At 39.5% G+C, this 15,670-nt stretch overlaps 1 protein-coding gene across 6 annotated transcripts in view; it reads right to left on the minus strand.

Annotated features, from left to right (window-relative positions):
• ADD3 (adducin 3) overlaps positions 1 to 15,670 on the minus strand; it is a 127,479-nt gene that overhangs the window by 13,794 nt on the left and 98,015 nt on the right. For all 6 annotated transcript variants that reach the window (XM_037063968.1, XM_037063973.1, XM_037063971.1 and 3 more), the window contains exons 3-4: positions 4,760 to 4,898; positions 375 to 526 (exon numbers count right to left, since the gene is read on the minus strand). In XM_037063968.1, the coding sequence (XP_036919863.1) occupies positions 375 to 526; positions 4,760 to 4,898 (291 nt within the window). The remainder of the gene's footprint in view (positions 1 to 374; positions 527 to 4,759; positions 4,899 to 15,670) is intronic.

Here is a 15,670-nt window from a genome sequence, read left to right on the forward strand (position 1 = left end):
AAGGCCAGGGAGGGCACTTCCCTTCACCGACTTCCTTTATTTTCCTTGCCCCAAATACTTTTTTAATGTCACTGATGCTCAGATACAATTAGCACAGAGAGACAAAACTCTGCCAGAAAGATTTCTTTCTGTATAGGTACTACTCCTGGTCTTAATTAAAAGACCTCTATAGACAGTAAATGGAGAGGTTGCATTAATTGCAGCCTCTCCCTCAGAAACAAGGTTTAAATTAGGATCAGGCTGTGATCTAACATGCTAGGTTTAGAAAATGAAGTCTGAAAACTGGATTTCCAAGTAAAGGTGAGAAGAATATAGTTGCCTTCTAGTTAGGATTTATAAAAGCGGAGGAGGGGACAGAAAGCCAAAGAACTCACTGAGATGTATGTATTTGCCAAGCATGCCCATCCAAACAAGTCCACAAGTCTGTACATGCTGGCAAGCTTACAACGAGTAAGTTTTTCGCCCTTCATGTAGGAAGATGTATCTGCCCCAGGAAGGTCATTGATAGGTGTGACCATGCCAAGACCTAAAAGAGGAAAAATTGTGGAGACTTAGTGAAGTAATCCCTACCTTGAAATTAGCAGCCAGGAAGCAGCCTGAGTCTGAGAGTGTGCGGCTTTGTAAATAATGATCTGAAACTTATCACCTTTCTCTCTCTCAGTAGCTTTGTTTCAGTAGCTTATCTCCCTTGGGAGAAATATACTGAGAGTAAAAACACACATCAGCTATCTTTTTTGCTGTTTTATCTAGTACTTGTTAGGGAGTTAGGCTCACACTATTGGGGAAAATGCTCTCATGATCCCATTGTTGAAAGTGTTGGTAATACTGAAGCTATTGCTAATTTTTCTTAATTGAAAAGTCATCACACTGTATATGTAACCCTGGTGAACTTCTTTTTTTAAAAAAGATTTTATTTATTTATCTTTAGAGGGGAAGGGAAGGAGAGGAGAGAAACATCAATGTATGGTTGCCTCTCATGAGTCCCCTGAACTGGCCTGCAACCCAGGCATGTGCCCTGACTGGGAATCGAACCACGATCGTGTGGTTCGCAGGCCCGCGCTCAATCCACTGAGCTACGCCAGCCAGGGCAGCTATTGCTAATTTTATGATTAAAAGATCACAATAGAAAACTTAAACATTTTAAACATTTCCTTTCACTTTTATTCAACCCAAAAATGTTTAAGATGGACCCCGGCTGACTGGTTCAGCTGGATGGAGCATCGTTCTCTTCACCAAAAAGCTGCAGGTTCGATCCCCAGTTGGGACGCATATAGGAGGCACCAATCAAGGTTTCTCTCTCTGTCTCTTTCTCTCTTCACTCCACTCCCACCCTTCTCTCTCTCAAAAATCAATAAACATATTCTTGGGTGTGAATTAAAAAAATATTTAGAATGGAAAAGAACACATCTAAACAGTATTCCGGCTTAAACTAGTCTTAAGTCTCTAATGACTCGATTGCTGAGTCCAACTCTGACCAAGTCCAACTTTTGCTCAGTCTTCACTCCCTTTGACATCCTCTGCCAGCTACGGCCTAGAATTCTTCTCCATGCCTGTATGACCCTGTCTCGGCCCTCTTGTTCCCTCTCACCTGCTTCTTCATTTTCCTTCAGCAAGTTCTCTTTCCCGTCTTGTCTCTCATCCCCAACTGTGGCTCTTTTCCCAAAGCTCAACCCTCCGTTATGTTCTTTTCTCATTTTCCCCCTGAAAACATTATATACTTTCTAGTTTCCAAATTGTTATTTCTGTGTGACACTGTGATTTTCACCTGGGACCTTCTTTGACCCTCCTGACTCTTCTTCAACCTACTGTTTTGAACTGCTCACAACATAACAACGTAAAAATTAAGAGTCTAAAAGTGATTTTATTTCCTCAAATTTTTATCTTCTCTCTTCTCCTCATTCTTCTTCTTCTGCTACTGATGGTATTACAATTTCCGCAGGCTCAAACACTCAGATACTCGTACCTCTTACCCTTTCCTACCCTATGTCATCGATCACCACATGCCATCGCTTTTATTCCAAGGCTGTCATTTCCATACTTGAGTTCAAGCCTTACAAGTAACCCTTGCAATGGCGTTCTCTTTCATGTCCTTGCGTATAAGCCCTCTCTTTGTAAATCATTTCTGAAAAAGCCATCAGATTAATTTCCTAAAGCACCACCTTTAACCTCACTGTTATCCTGCTCAAAGTTTTGCAGGGGCCCCAAGACTGAAGGCCTCCAGGGCCCAGGAAATCAGTGCAAGTGCATAAACTGGGGCTGGTGCAGCCTGCAGGCTACGGAGAGCACATGCCTGGTTTGGAGGGACAGCTACGACTCTCTGGTCAGGTGTTGTCATGTGAGACCCTCAGTCCAGGGCCATCAGAACATGTAAAGAGGAGGCCCGGGTTAGCACTCCAATGTGGCATCTTCTAATTCTTAAACACCACAACCTAATTCAAAGAAATAGTTTTAATATGTTAGCCGCACAGAAGAATATAATTTTTCGGTAAAATTTCAAAGTCAACCATTAATCTCCCACTCTCCGTGCCCTTCCAAGTTTAATGTACACTTTCATGGCACATACATATTCCAGCCAAACTGGCAGACTTCTGCTCCCTGACCTCCGAACACCGGGCCATGGCTTTCCTGCCGCCACACCTTGTACATCCCAGACAGCAGCCCCCTGCCGTGGTGTCTAGGAAACTCACGGGACAGCTCTTCTTTTCTTGCTCTTCCCTGATGAGTCTTCCTCTTCTCCCTTTGGAATTCTCTCCTTACACTACTTTCTTCTCTGCCTACACCCTCTCGTACGACTATCTAATCTACACGCAAGCTTTGAGCACTGCTTCTCCAAGCCACCCCAGGACTACATTTCCAACTGCTGCAATGTCCTGGCAACTCTCTCGGCAACTCTGGCACACCTAAAGTTGAACTTCCTCCTTTTCCCAAGCCAGACTGGATCCTCGGCTTTGGACATTCCTACTTTTGTCTAATGTAACTGTGAAATCTCCTGGTTAATTCTTCAGAGAATCTATATTGGTCTTTCTACATCATCCTCCTGCTTCAGATGGCTTTCCAAAGCTAGAATAAATTCCCCACTTCTAACCCTGGCTGCAAAGACCTATGTAACTTACCCTCTGCCTATGTTTCCGACTTCACTTTGTTCTATTTGTTCCTTCAAAAAACAAGTTCTACGCCATAATCTTTATTTTTGTTCCTAAAGAGGCGGCCACACTCATTCTTTCCTTATTCTCCCTTGATACTTGTACTTCTTGCTCCTTCTACCTGGAATGCTTTCTCAATCTTAGTATATATTGCTCCTCTTTGCAATTCAGATTTCAGTTTAAATGTCCCCACAGAGAGGCTCTCTCTGGTCACCCAACCTAAAGTAGTCACCTACTTACTCCTATCCAATCACCATATGTTAATTCTCTGCATAGCACTTCCTGTTATCTGGCCATTTTCTTTATTTAGTCTATTTTCTGTCTCCACAAGCACAGGAATCTTGTCTGTCTTGTTTATCGCTGTATCCCCTATTCCCAACAGGGTGTATGACACATAACAGACATTCACTATTATATAAAGAACAAACCAAACTAGCCCAACCTTAGAAGTCTCCAGTTTCTTGTGATAGAATGTTTCTCAAGCTACAAGGGTGGGTGATTTGGGAACTCATCATTCTTCCCAGGATCCCCTGTCTCACCACATCGAACCTGTTGTTGAATCTTCTCTAGCTTTTCTTGGTGATACTTTCCTCATTGATCTCTTCCTTGTAACCATGAGCACTCCTGTAGTTCAAGCACTTACACCTCCCATTGAGACTCTTTCAAAGACTGGTTAACCAGTGTGTAAGCCAGTGTGTAACCAGTGTGTATGCCAACATACCTGTCCACTTAGAGATTTACAAACACACCCACATCATGCATGTTTCCACCATCCTCTCTTCACGCCATTCCTCTGTTTGAAAAGTCCCCCAAATCATTGAATTTCTACTTATAAATCTTGAACCAAAATGATAAAAGGGAAGGAAAAACAAAAAGAAAAAATAAAAAAGATAAGAAAAAAAAAAGAAGACCCCTAGACTCTGATACAAAGGCTCCTCCACTGACTCTGATATAATGTCATCACTAGAGTCCCCTCTGACACTCTGTGGACCTGTCCTGGTAAGGCAGTTAATTCTACACACATATCACTGAGATATAACTTGCCTGAACTTAACGTCTTATGATTCTTGATATCCGTATAGTGTTCAGTTTATCAACTTGGTGCCCCTGCTAAGAACTGTTAATAAAATAATGTCCTAACTCTACTTTAATACCATGTTCTAACAACTCCATCCTTTAAATCTGGTTAGTTTAGGCCTCTTCTCCCGTAAAGTTTTCTCAGTCCACTTCAGGCAATAATCAGTTCAATCTCTGAGTTTGTAGCATGATGACTTGTTAAGGATCACTAGACAATTGCTTACGAACTGCTTTGTAATTTTTCCTCTATAGTTATCTTGCAGCTTTAATCTTTTGTACATTTAAGGAATGTGTCTTCAACTGAAATATATGTTCATATAGGGCAATGACCACATCTTAATAACTATTTTGTAATCCTTGCAAAGTCCAGTAAATGCCTGGTTGACATGAAAACATAAAAGATACTAACAGTATGTTACTCTAAGTATTAAATGTTTAAACTGAAGGACTGAGCAAGAGCAGAATATGCTGCTAGAGAGGTATAGCATTCAAAGTAGAGATAAAATTATAATTTTTTAAACTTTCCAAAACTGACATACTGAGGGGAGGTGAAGTAAAGCCCGAAAAAGAATTGGCCATGATGTAATCTGCAATCTGCTGCAATGCTAGTAATCCAGTTGGGTTGTGGCCCTTCTTCATCTGTTCTTGAATAAGGCATTCCAGATCTTCCCGAAAGGCCTGCAACACACAGAAGTCACCACTGAGCACATAATCTCACCTGGAGCAGAACAACCCAACATAACCTGCTCTGACAGAATCAATTTTTTTCCCATCCCTCTTTTGAATAGGTTTCATCTACATGATTTTAAAGCAAATATAAAACACAAACTAATAACATTTAAAAACTGGAAGAAGCAAGAAGCTTGTTTTCGGGAGAGAAAAAAAATCATCAAGTATTCTTAATCTCGAAGAAAATTGGCTAGTATTTACAACACCTACAACAGACGCAGGTATAGTAAACGCAACTCTGTTAATAATTTGCACCATGTATGGACTGATAACTAAAAGAGACCCGTTCCTTGCCCAGCAGCCTCACTGTCTAGGTTAAATAGACTCCCCATTTGAATGGGGAGTGGCTCGACTGCAGAGTGCCTCCCAGCATGTCTTCAGGAACTCACATTAAATCACAGCTTCCATTTATGACTCCCCAGGCAGTGCCTTAGCTCCATGAGCTCTGAAAGCAAACTGATAAGGAGAGCTGAGAACTGATGCCTCCCCTCTGCAACACTGCTCCAGAAAGGACATTTTCCCCCAGCTTCGAATACTGTATGTTCCTGTTCTGGGGCTTTGCTGTATCTTTTCTTCTTTTTGGGGTATGTGGTGTGGGGGAGTTGTGTGTGGCAGAAAGCGTTTATGTAAATAAAAATCCTGATCATTAAGGGAAACATCTCGCTTCCAGTAACCCTTGCGTTGCTGATGTGATTGATCATTTGAAACCCCTCCCAGTCTTTCACAGTAGTTGAAATGGCTCATTTTGTTATTTCGGACACACCCAACCACACTTATTTTATTAAATTCATCATTTGTTCTCTTGCTCATGTCTACTTTCAATCATTTTAAACATTAAAAGCTCTTGCAATACAAACCATCTAAACCATGCTCTCCCATTTGAGATTGTTACATGTGTAGCAGAATGTCCTGCCAAAAGCTGAATCCAATTTTTCCCCACTTCACCGAAGAGGGTGAAGGCAGACAACTGCTTTGCGATTTCTGCTTCCAAGAGGAGTAGGTATGAAGACCCCGGAGATCACTGGGGAATCACTCCTTAGAAGGGTAAATCTCCTCTGAGTCACAGACAGTTGCCTTTCTCACACAGCTGGAAATAAGATCCCGGGAGTCCACGCTTAGATGTAGCTCTGCTTAGAGTATGGCTGAGTAACCCAGAGGTTTTCAGAAAGAATAACTTAAAAAAATAATGGCGTAGGAGCCCATGGTGGGAAGGGCAAATGTGGTTCTGAGGCTATGAGGTAGTAGATATTGGGACCAGTCCTGAAGCAATGCTCATGTTGCTTTCTGAAGAACAGTTGAATGGCATCTGTGGTAGGAACTCAAACAGCTGAGTGCTCATAGCTGTAACCTCACGAACTCAATCATGGGGCATCCTGGAGCAGCTTAGCTGAGCCTAGCACAGGATGAGGGACAGGGAGGTCATCCTTCCCTGATGCACCACGGTGGGCTGCACAGGTGTCTGGGTCTACAGTGAACCTTTATCTTCTGCTGGACAGGGTAAGACTAGTTTCACCACCACCACCACCACCACCACCATGTGGCAGGGAGGGGCAATGGCAGTGGTGGACTAACAGACTTTAGCGGGACTCCTTCACAGGCGCAGACAGATGTATACACCGTATCTGGAATATGGAAGCCACTGATGAACCCTTTTGGACTATGTAAGGTGGTGAAGTTCTTGGGACAGTTTATGGGAAAGTAGAAATTCCAAGAGGAAGATGCTGTACTTTCCACAAATAATCAAGTAGATGTTAGAGTGATTAATTTTTTTTAGAGATTTATTTTCAGAGAGAGGGGAAAGGAGGAGAAAGAAATAGAGAGAAACATCGATTGGTTTTCTCATATGTCCCCTGACTGGGGACCAAACTTGTGACCCTTTGGTTTGCAGGATGACACCCAAACAACTGAGCCGTGCCTGTCAGGACTTTGAATAATTAATTTAAAAAACACTAGCTGTGACTATATTTGAATTCTGTGTTCATGGAGCAGTTTACACTAGTTAAATTCTGTTTTTCTCTGATAAATTCAAGGCTTGTTAGATGAAAATTATTAACACAATTATAAAAATTCTAAACATCTAATTCCATTGTTTCTAATTCACTTAAATACATGATTTAAACCAGAGAAACTACCCTATAAAATCTCTTCTACAAAGACACATTACATTTATCAGAAAACTCCATTACTGTATTTTTAAGACCTTGTGAACATAAAGCAGTTGTGACCTGCATAGAAGATGGATGGATGCCTTCACAGAGATGAGAAACATGAGTATTTTACTATGTTTAAGGCTGAAGAGAAAACAATCTTCCAGACACCCTCATTCATCTTTGTATAAACTACAGAAAACTTCTGCACACCTGGCAATGGGCCAATCTGCACTTCTAAAACTTCATCTTCTCTTTAAAACCAAATTTTATTTAATCTTTTCTCAGTTCCAAGCAGCTATAACCAATATTCTTTCATTCAGTAAAAAAAAAAAAAATTAAGGATACCTACTATATCACTCATTATTCACATTACAATAGCTCTGAGAAGTAGGCATTATTTATTTTATTGAATGTTGTTCCAGGAAGAACTGAAGGCAGATTTCATAGATTAAAATGATCCAAAATTAAATGAAATACAGGTTCGAAAAGCCAAGCTAAAAGGAAATATGTATGAGGAGGTTAGACAGAGCCAGGAATGAGGTTAAGATACAAAGTTCATGCTATAAAATTGTATGTGCTTGCTAGAGATGAGTAAAATTTTATCTAAATTCTCTAGCAGTCAACACGAATCAAGACAATCTGCTTGGTGTGCTGATTTACAATGGCTTTAAGATTAAAATTAACCAGTTGCTCAAGAGAATCATAACCATTTGTAAAACTGATGAGAAATTTCTGCTGGGTGAGATGAGAAAGCTAAATAAGAAAGGTTGAAAAGTTTGTCCAAGGTCACATAGCTGTCAAGTGTAAGAGGCAAGGACTCAGGTCAAATGCATTTTTCATTAGAAAAATACAAGCTGTATCAGACATGGTGAGTACCATCCTCAAGCTTTGGGATGACCCATGATATCTACAGGGGAATGTATCAGTCCATCTGTGGTCAATTAACAGAAAAATATGACTTTTCTCTTTAAGGCTAGTGAATAGCTTCTATAAAGTATAAGAAAAGGAAAATTTCAAAGTAAACAAAAATTTCCCAGCCTTTTAATATAGTTGACAGTACTTCAACAGGTAAGAATTATTCTATTCCAAGAGAGTTAATATTTTTGTCATGATATCCATAATTCATTTTAATGTTTCATATATTTTTCAAATATTATTCAGATATTACCTAAGTCATAAAGTTAGTGTAAAATTACTAATGATATAAAATTGTTTTAGCTCATTTTCAAAACTTGTTAATAAACTTATTAAGCTTGAATTAAAATATTTTAAAAATACCCTTGGCTGGTGTAGCTCAGTGGATTGAGTGCAGGCCTGAAAACCAAAGGGTAGCCAGTTCAATTCCCAGTCAGGGCACATGCCTGGCTTGTGGGCCAGGTCCCCAGTAGGGGTGTGCAGGGGGCAAACACATATTGATGTTTCTCTCCTCTTTCTCCTTCCCGTTTCTCTAAAAATAAACAAAATAAAATAAAATAAAAATTTTACTTGTCCTTGTAATGGATAATTAATCATATTCCTATCAAAATTCAATGTTAAGAAACTAATCCTTTATAGGTGACTTTTGAATCTCAGTACAACAAAATCCGAGACAGACAATGATTTGCTCAAGGTTGCATGCACAGCTAATACATAATGAAACGAAGATTCCAATCTGTACTCTCAGTTGGGCATGTGATCTCTTCTTAATTTTATCAGAGATGGGTTGCATCACTGAAACCAAGTGCAACTAATAAGGCAGCAGGCATGTTGTCATCAGAAATACTGAGTAAACATTTTAGGCTAGATTAGGGCATTAGGTTGAAAATGACAGAGGAAAAACCTACCTAGCAGCAGCAGACGATGATCCTAGAGTACTTGCTCTCTTACAACTAGGAAGTCTCCCCTCAAAGCAGACTGAGAAACTAACTTAGAGCCGGGCAGCAAGGTGACAGGCTGGCTTCTGAAGTCACATTAAGCCAACAATTCCCTAGAGTCTCTACCAGAGAGGAATCAGCTTAAAAGATAAAAAAAAAAAAACCACATACATAAAACCACAGCATAAACTGCAGCTTCCATCTTGGATTCAGAAGAGCAGAGAGGAGCCCTGGCTGCTGTAGCTCAGTGGATTGAGCTCGGGCCTGAGAACCAAAAGATCGCAGTTCGATTCCCAGTCAGGGCACATGCCTGGGTTGCAGGTCAGCTCCCAGCAGGGGCCAGCCCCCAGCAGGGGATGCAACCATACATTGATATTTCTCTCCCTCTCTCCTTCCCTTCCCTTCTAAAGATAAAAAAAAAGAGGAGCAAGGAGGAAGTCGTAGGGGTTGTTACACCCTGAATGCATGGGTACATGAACGTGCATACGCGGAGTGTTGTCGAGTGCCATCAGAATGGTAGATTGAGACTTTTACAAAACTAAAATGCAGTTTGAGGAATTAGGGTTCTAATCTTCAAAGTGCTGCCACAAAATATTTTAAGTGTTCAAAATGTTTTAAATTAGCAATACTGTATATAACTTTATGTATACAATTTTCACAAAACTATTTTCCTACTATATGCTAGGTATTGTTATTTTCCATTACTCGTCACAACAACCATATGAGATCCATTTTACCAACAAGGAAACTGAAGATCAAGATAAGTGGGTTTCTCAACATCCCATAGCTAATAGTGGTGGTGAACCCAGGTCCAAAACAACCACTGTACACATATATGTATATATAAAAGTGACATAAACAGATTAAAACTGGAAACAGTAAGAAATGGGCTGACCCCCCTAACTTAGACCCAAACAGTCTGGCATTACTTCAGAATCTCTACAATCTGTTAGTAATTTTTTTGTCCGTGCCTACCATTATTACTATCCTGTGCTCTGGTCTAGCCTGAGGTTTGCTCAAGTCCTGTCTGACCACAACCTGTACTTTTCTGCTCCAAGGAAAACGCTGGCTTCCACTGTTCCTCTACCTAAGGAATTGCCCTTTACTCAACATTCATCTTAAGCGCCACCTTCTTGCACTTTCCTTCAATGACCCCAGTTAAGAAGGATCTCCATATTTCTTCTCTTTGCACCCCATCCTGAATTCTTTTAACATTTGCCTATACTACACTTAGGGTCCCTACCATCCGACTGTAATTTATTTTTCCTACTCTACCACAATATCTGGTGGCTGGGCTGTCTTTCATATTCCTAGAGTCACCCTAGTGTCTGGTTCAGTGTTTAATTAATAAAATAGTAAGTTAGAGTTTTGTCAGTTTCCCGGGTAAAAAGGGAAAAAAAGAATCTGATTTCAATTTTGACTGAGTTAATGAGAGAAAAATCTACTTCATAGGTTATTAGTCGTGGAATCTGAAGCTCTAGAAAACAGTCTCATCAGTCCACCACTTGAATGAGAAATTTCTCCTATGTAATTAGGCCTGTCCATCATGAAATAAATTATTCTTTTTTTTTAAGAAATAAATTTTATAAGTGAATGTTATAGATTTTAAAAATATCACTTCATTCTTCAACTCAAAATTGTACTGGAAAACTTGGTTTGCCCCCAGAGTATTACAGTTTGGTCAGCTCCCTCATCAAACACATGTCTAAAAAAGTATGATAAAAAAAATCACTATGTGAAAAACAAAATGTTTTAAGTTAGCGAGAGGGTGCCTTAAAAGCCTCATCTGAATCTCCGACCTTTTTATTTTACACATCTTCTGTCAATGGTGAGAGAGTGGTCCTGTAAACTTTGAATTCATAAGGTATGAATAAAAACAAACTTACAAAAACATGCAAGATTCAGAGATTTGTGACTCATGTAGGGTAAGAGTATACTTTTAAGTATATACATAATAATTTACACTATAAATCAAAAATAGAATTAACTTGAAATGTCAGATCTTAAGCCTTCTGCATCCAAGATCAGAATTTTCAGGAGAAAGTGGCACTGGATGAAAAAATTTTTAATTCCCAACAAAAAGGATCACTTTGATAAAAGAAGCTGACCTGATGCATTTACTTCAGTTAAGGCTAAAAAAAAAAAGCATCTAGGCTAATTTATAAGCAATTCTAACTCATGGCAATCAGGTAACAACATTGATAAGCACCAGAGATGGATTGAAAACATCCACGTGTGCATGTTCTACCTCAATAATTACCAAAGAGAGAAACTGGAGCAAAAAGAGTAAAACATTAAGACTCGCTGCCCCCAAGGCGCCCTGCGATTACGCTATCAAATCTCTCCTACAGTGGGATTAGGAGCACAGCAAATTTACTTAGACATTCTCCATTAAGGAATGTATTCATTTGGAAATAGATTACCACTGGCCCTGTTGAAAGGAGAAAAAAAAACAAATTTTCTTCCGGATGGTCTTTCTCCTGTATCTAAGTCTTAATAAAGGCTAGAATAATATCTTTTCTTGAAACTGGTATATAATAAAAATGCAAACAGTTAATAAAGAATATCTGCATATTAACTTTCCAAAGTGCCCCGATAAAATCATGGTGACCAACTATTCTAATTAAGGCACCATTAACATCTCAGGCCTTAACTACAGCAATATTCTAATATGTATATGACTTGGGATTTTCTCCTGTCTTCAGAATAAGCTTGCAGCATTACACATTGGCCTAGTATTAAGAAATGTTAGTGTGTCACATGCCTGGACTCTCACCATCTATACTCCTATTATGCTGCCTTTCAGAGTAACGATGCACAGTTCTCTCACCCACTCTAAACTGCTTTCTATAAGCAGTACAACTTTCATTCTTTTTCTGAAACTCGCCAACTGTTTTCCATCTTAAGCAGCCAACTTCAGTAGGAGCTGGCTGGACAATATTCCAGTGTTTAATGACTCAAAGCCCACCCAACTATTCATATATCCGTTCATCCATCTATTCAGTATTGACTAAATGTCTACTGTGCGCGAAGTGCTGTTAGTTTTTCAACTTACATGCTTCTTTAACTCTGATGAGGCATCATTTAATTCCAGTGTTTTGCCATGAACATTTCATTCTGAGACAAGGAGGTAAATGACAATCCAGCATCTCCACAGACATATAAATAAGGAGTCAAAGAAAACTTGTGGATTCTCTCCATTGCATTAACAAAATCTATAGCTAAATCAGTTTCCTCATGAGCACTTAATTTCTAAGACAAATACTTTCTTAAATTAAAAAAAAATATGACAAAAGGAAACGAAATTCCTGGAAAGAAGAAGTACTTAGAGTCAGGATGAGACAAATTCTACACTAGATTGAGACAAATCCTATCTTCTTATTTTCTCAGCTCTAGATAATATTGACACTGCCATTCAAATTTACAAACATCGAAATGTCTTTTGACTGTAAACTCTTCTTGAGTTGGGTGGAATTAACTTGAGCAACAGATTTTGAAGATGAATGAAACAACAACATATGAGTGGAATTATTTCATTGTTAGTGAATGCCTCAAGTCATACAGTTTAGCGAACTGCAACAGTTTAAATTCAGACCCCACCATTTAACTAAACTTTAAAAATATCAGCAAGTTAGTTACTCCAATGGAACTAATAGAAAAGTTTTAGTTTTAGTTAAATCTCTAAGTTTTAGTTTATTCATTGGTAAACTAGTTCTTAATAGTTCTTTGAGTTTTGGAGGATTAAACAGGATTCACTACATAATAGGTGCCTGGCACATAGTAGGTACTTAATAAAAAAAAGTATTATACTTTGCTTTTATTGATTTCTCTCCTGATTTACTATCTTCCAAAATGAACTCATCATTTTAAACAGAAGGCTTACAAATATGTTTCTTACAAACATGAATTAGACATATCATTGTTTTTTTTAACCTTTATGGGCTACAAGTTGTCTACGGCCATACCACCCTGAACGTGCCCGATCTCGTCTGATCTTGGAAGCTAAGCAGGGTCGGGCCTGGTTAGTACTTGGATGGGCTACAAGTTTTGTCTAACAGAGTGAACCCCAATATTCACAGCAGACCCACAGGTTTTAGAAGAGTTATACAGGCAGAAACAATGCAAGTTTGGGCTTAAAGGAATAAAGACAATACAAAAAAAGAGAGGTCTTTGAACCCCAAAACCTCTACAAGAAAGAAGCAGGCTGAGAAAAAGCAATGGCAAACACAGGCTACCTTTCACAGGAAAGAAATGATGATTCAGAGGATGGAACCAAAAGCCCAGAGGGCTGAGTCAAGAGCTAAGAAAACTCATCCCTAGTAAAAGGACTGAGTCCCCGTCAGGGGAACTTCCAAATATTTGCCCAGATGGGTTTCAGAATTGCTATGGACGAGTTACTCTTTTGTAACCCAATTTTTCCCTTTTTTGAATAGGAATGGTATAGCAGTTATCTCTGCCTGCCCCTCCACTGGGGTGGGGAGCAGGTAACTTGTCTCTTTAGTTCTTTTAGGTCAACAGATTGAGAGGAGGAGCATCATCTGTCCCTGGGCCAGACTGAGATGAGATTCTGGACTCAGGCTAATGTGGCACTGGAACGAGACTTTTGCAGGGGTGTTAGGAGACGATGAGTGTAATTTGCTTGTGGGAGGAAGGCAGATAAACTCCGGCAGACTATGGTGCGTTTAAAATAAATTAGATCAGAAAGTGAACAATTCTCCCCTCAAAAGGTAGAGCTTAATTCCTCTCAAGCATGAGCTGAGCTGAGTGACTCACTTCTAAAATAAATACAGCAGGGATGATCGTGTTCAATGCCATAAAAGACTGCATGCTCCTGCTTGCCAACTCTCAGATACTTACTCGAGAAGAGAACACTCGAACAGCCCCAGGTAAAGGCCCATGTGGCAAGGCACCCTGGCCTTTTGCCAATACCCCCGTGAGTGGCCCATCTGAAGACTGGAAACCACTGGGCCAGCCGAGCCTTCGGATGACAGCAGCCCTGGCTGATGTCTTGACTGCAACTTCACGACAGACCTGGAGCCAGAACCACTCCGCTAAGGTGCTCGTAAATTACTGACCCACAGGAATGATGGGATAAAGTTTGTTGTTTTATGCTGTTAAGTTTTGGGGCGATTTGTTATTTAGCAATAATAACTAATACAGGCCACTATGTGTAATTGCTTTGGTGAAAAGTTTGTTGTGTTAAACATGGCAGGAAGACAAAATTTTATACTTTCACAAACAAGATTTTATTTTATTTTTTAAAGATTTTATTTATTTATTTTTAGAGAGAGAGGAAGGGAGGGAGGAGATGGAGAGAAACATCAATGTGTGGTTGCCTCTTGTGTGCCCCCCAGCAGGGACCTGGCCCGCAACCCAGGCATGAGCTCTGCCTGGGAATCAAACTGGCGACCCTTGGGTTTGTACGCTGGTGCTCAATCCACTGAGCCACACCAGCCAGGGCACAAACAAGATTTTAAATTCACTAGCAAAGATCTAGGGGAAAAAAATAACCCAATCCACAATTCTTTCAAACTTTCTTTGTTACTCTCTGGGCTTAAGATGATCACTCTTGCTACATGAATGTGGAAATAACAATGTATATCTATATATCTATATATCTATATACATCTGCCCTTTTCCATTATTTTTTAAATTAAGTTCCCAAGGCATAAGTAAAATGGATACTTTTAAGCCAAGTTATAATGAAAATGCATAAGTATTAAAATATAGATAATCTACTCAAAGCTATGCTGTCTTTAAGTTTAATGGGGAAATTACAAAACCAAACCCCTGGCATGGAAATGCAGTTTAGTATAATTTCCTTTTAAACTTTACTGTTAGAATTAAATGGTCCTCTTTGGAGCACTTCCCAAAGAAATCTCAATATTTAACAACCCTGAACAAAATCCGAACTGCACCTTATTCTTTCAGTTACTTTATATGTCACATAATCATTTGGCTGATAAGTTAGATCTTAAAAGTGGGGTTTTTTTAGAAGAGGAAATGTATCTGTTTCAATCCAAAAAATTAACATGCCCTTCAACTATTTCTAAACACGGAAACTCAGGCTCGCATGAAAGAAGGCACTCTCTCATGATGAATTCCCTGGTTAATCTCTTTTCCATTGGGGAAAGGGTTTCTTCATTAAAATTTATTTATTTATTTATTTAAGAGAGAGGGGAAAGGAAGGAGAGAAGCACTGATGTGTGAGAGACACTTCCATCTGTTGCCTCTTGCAAGCCCCCAAGTGGGGACCTGGCCCGCAACCCAGTCTTGTACCCTGATAGGGAATCAAACCAGCGGCCTTTCAGTTTACAGGCATTCAATCCATTGAGCCACACCAGCCAGGGCTCTTTCGGGATTTATTTAAAGGGTAGCTTTAAATTGAAGCTAATTTAAATTCCTCAAAGCTTTCATTGCTTTTATAACTTTCACTTGCTTTTATGTAGGTTACTGGTATAGAAGAATTACTCAGAGTGGAATTCCCCTTTGGCTTTGGACTTAACCTCTGTGATTAAATTCACAAGGGCACAACAAAAATTATTTACCAGGGCCACCCCAGGCAGTTCTATGCCTTGGTGCTTATTTTAGTACCTAAGCTGGAAACCTCATATAACCCTAACCTGAGCATCATGTGTCTCTGTGTGCTGAAGTCTGTCTGCCTTAAGGAGACCATGACCATCATTATGCATAAAGTTATGAACTAATTTTGCATCTT

This window comes from Sturnira hondurensis, unplaced genomic scaffold (genome assembly GCF_014824575.4).
Source record: "Sturnira hondurensis isolate 20B ecotype Veracruz unplaced genomic scaffold, ASM1482457v3 Scaffold0014854, whole genome shotgun sequence".
NCBI lineage: Eukaryota > Metazoa > Chordata > Mammalia > Chiroptera > Phyllostomidae > Sturnira > Sturnira hondurensis.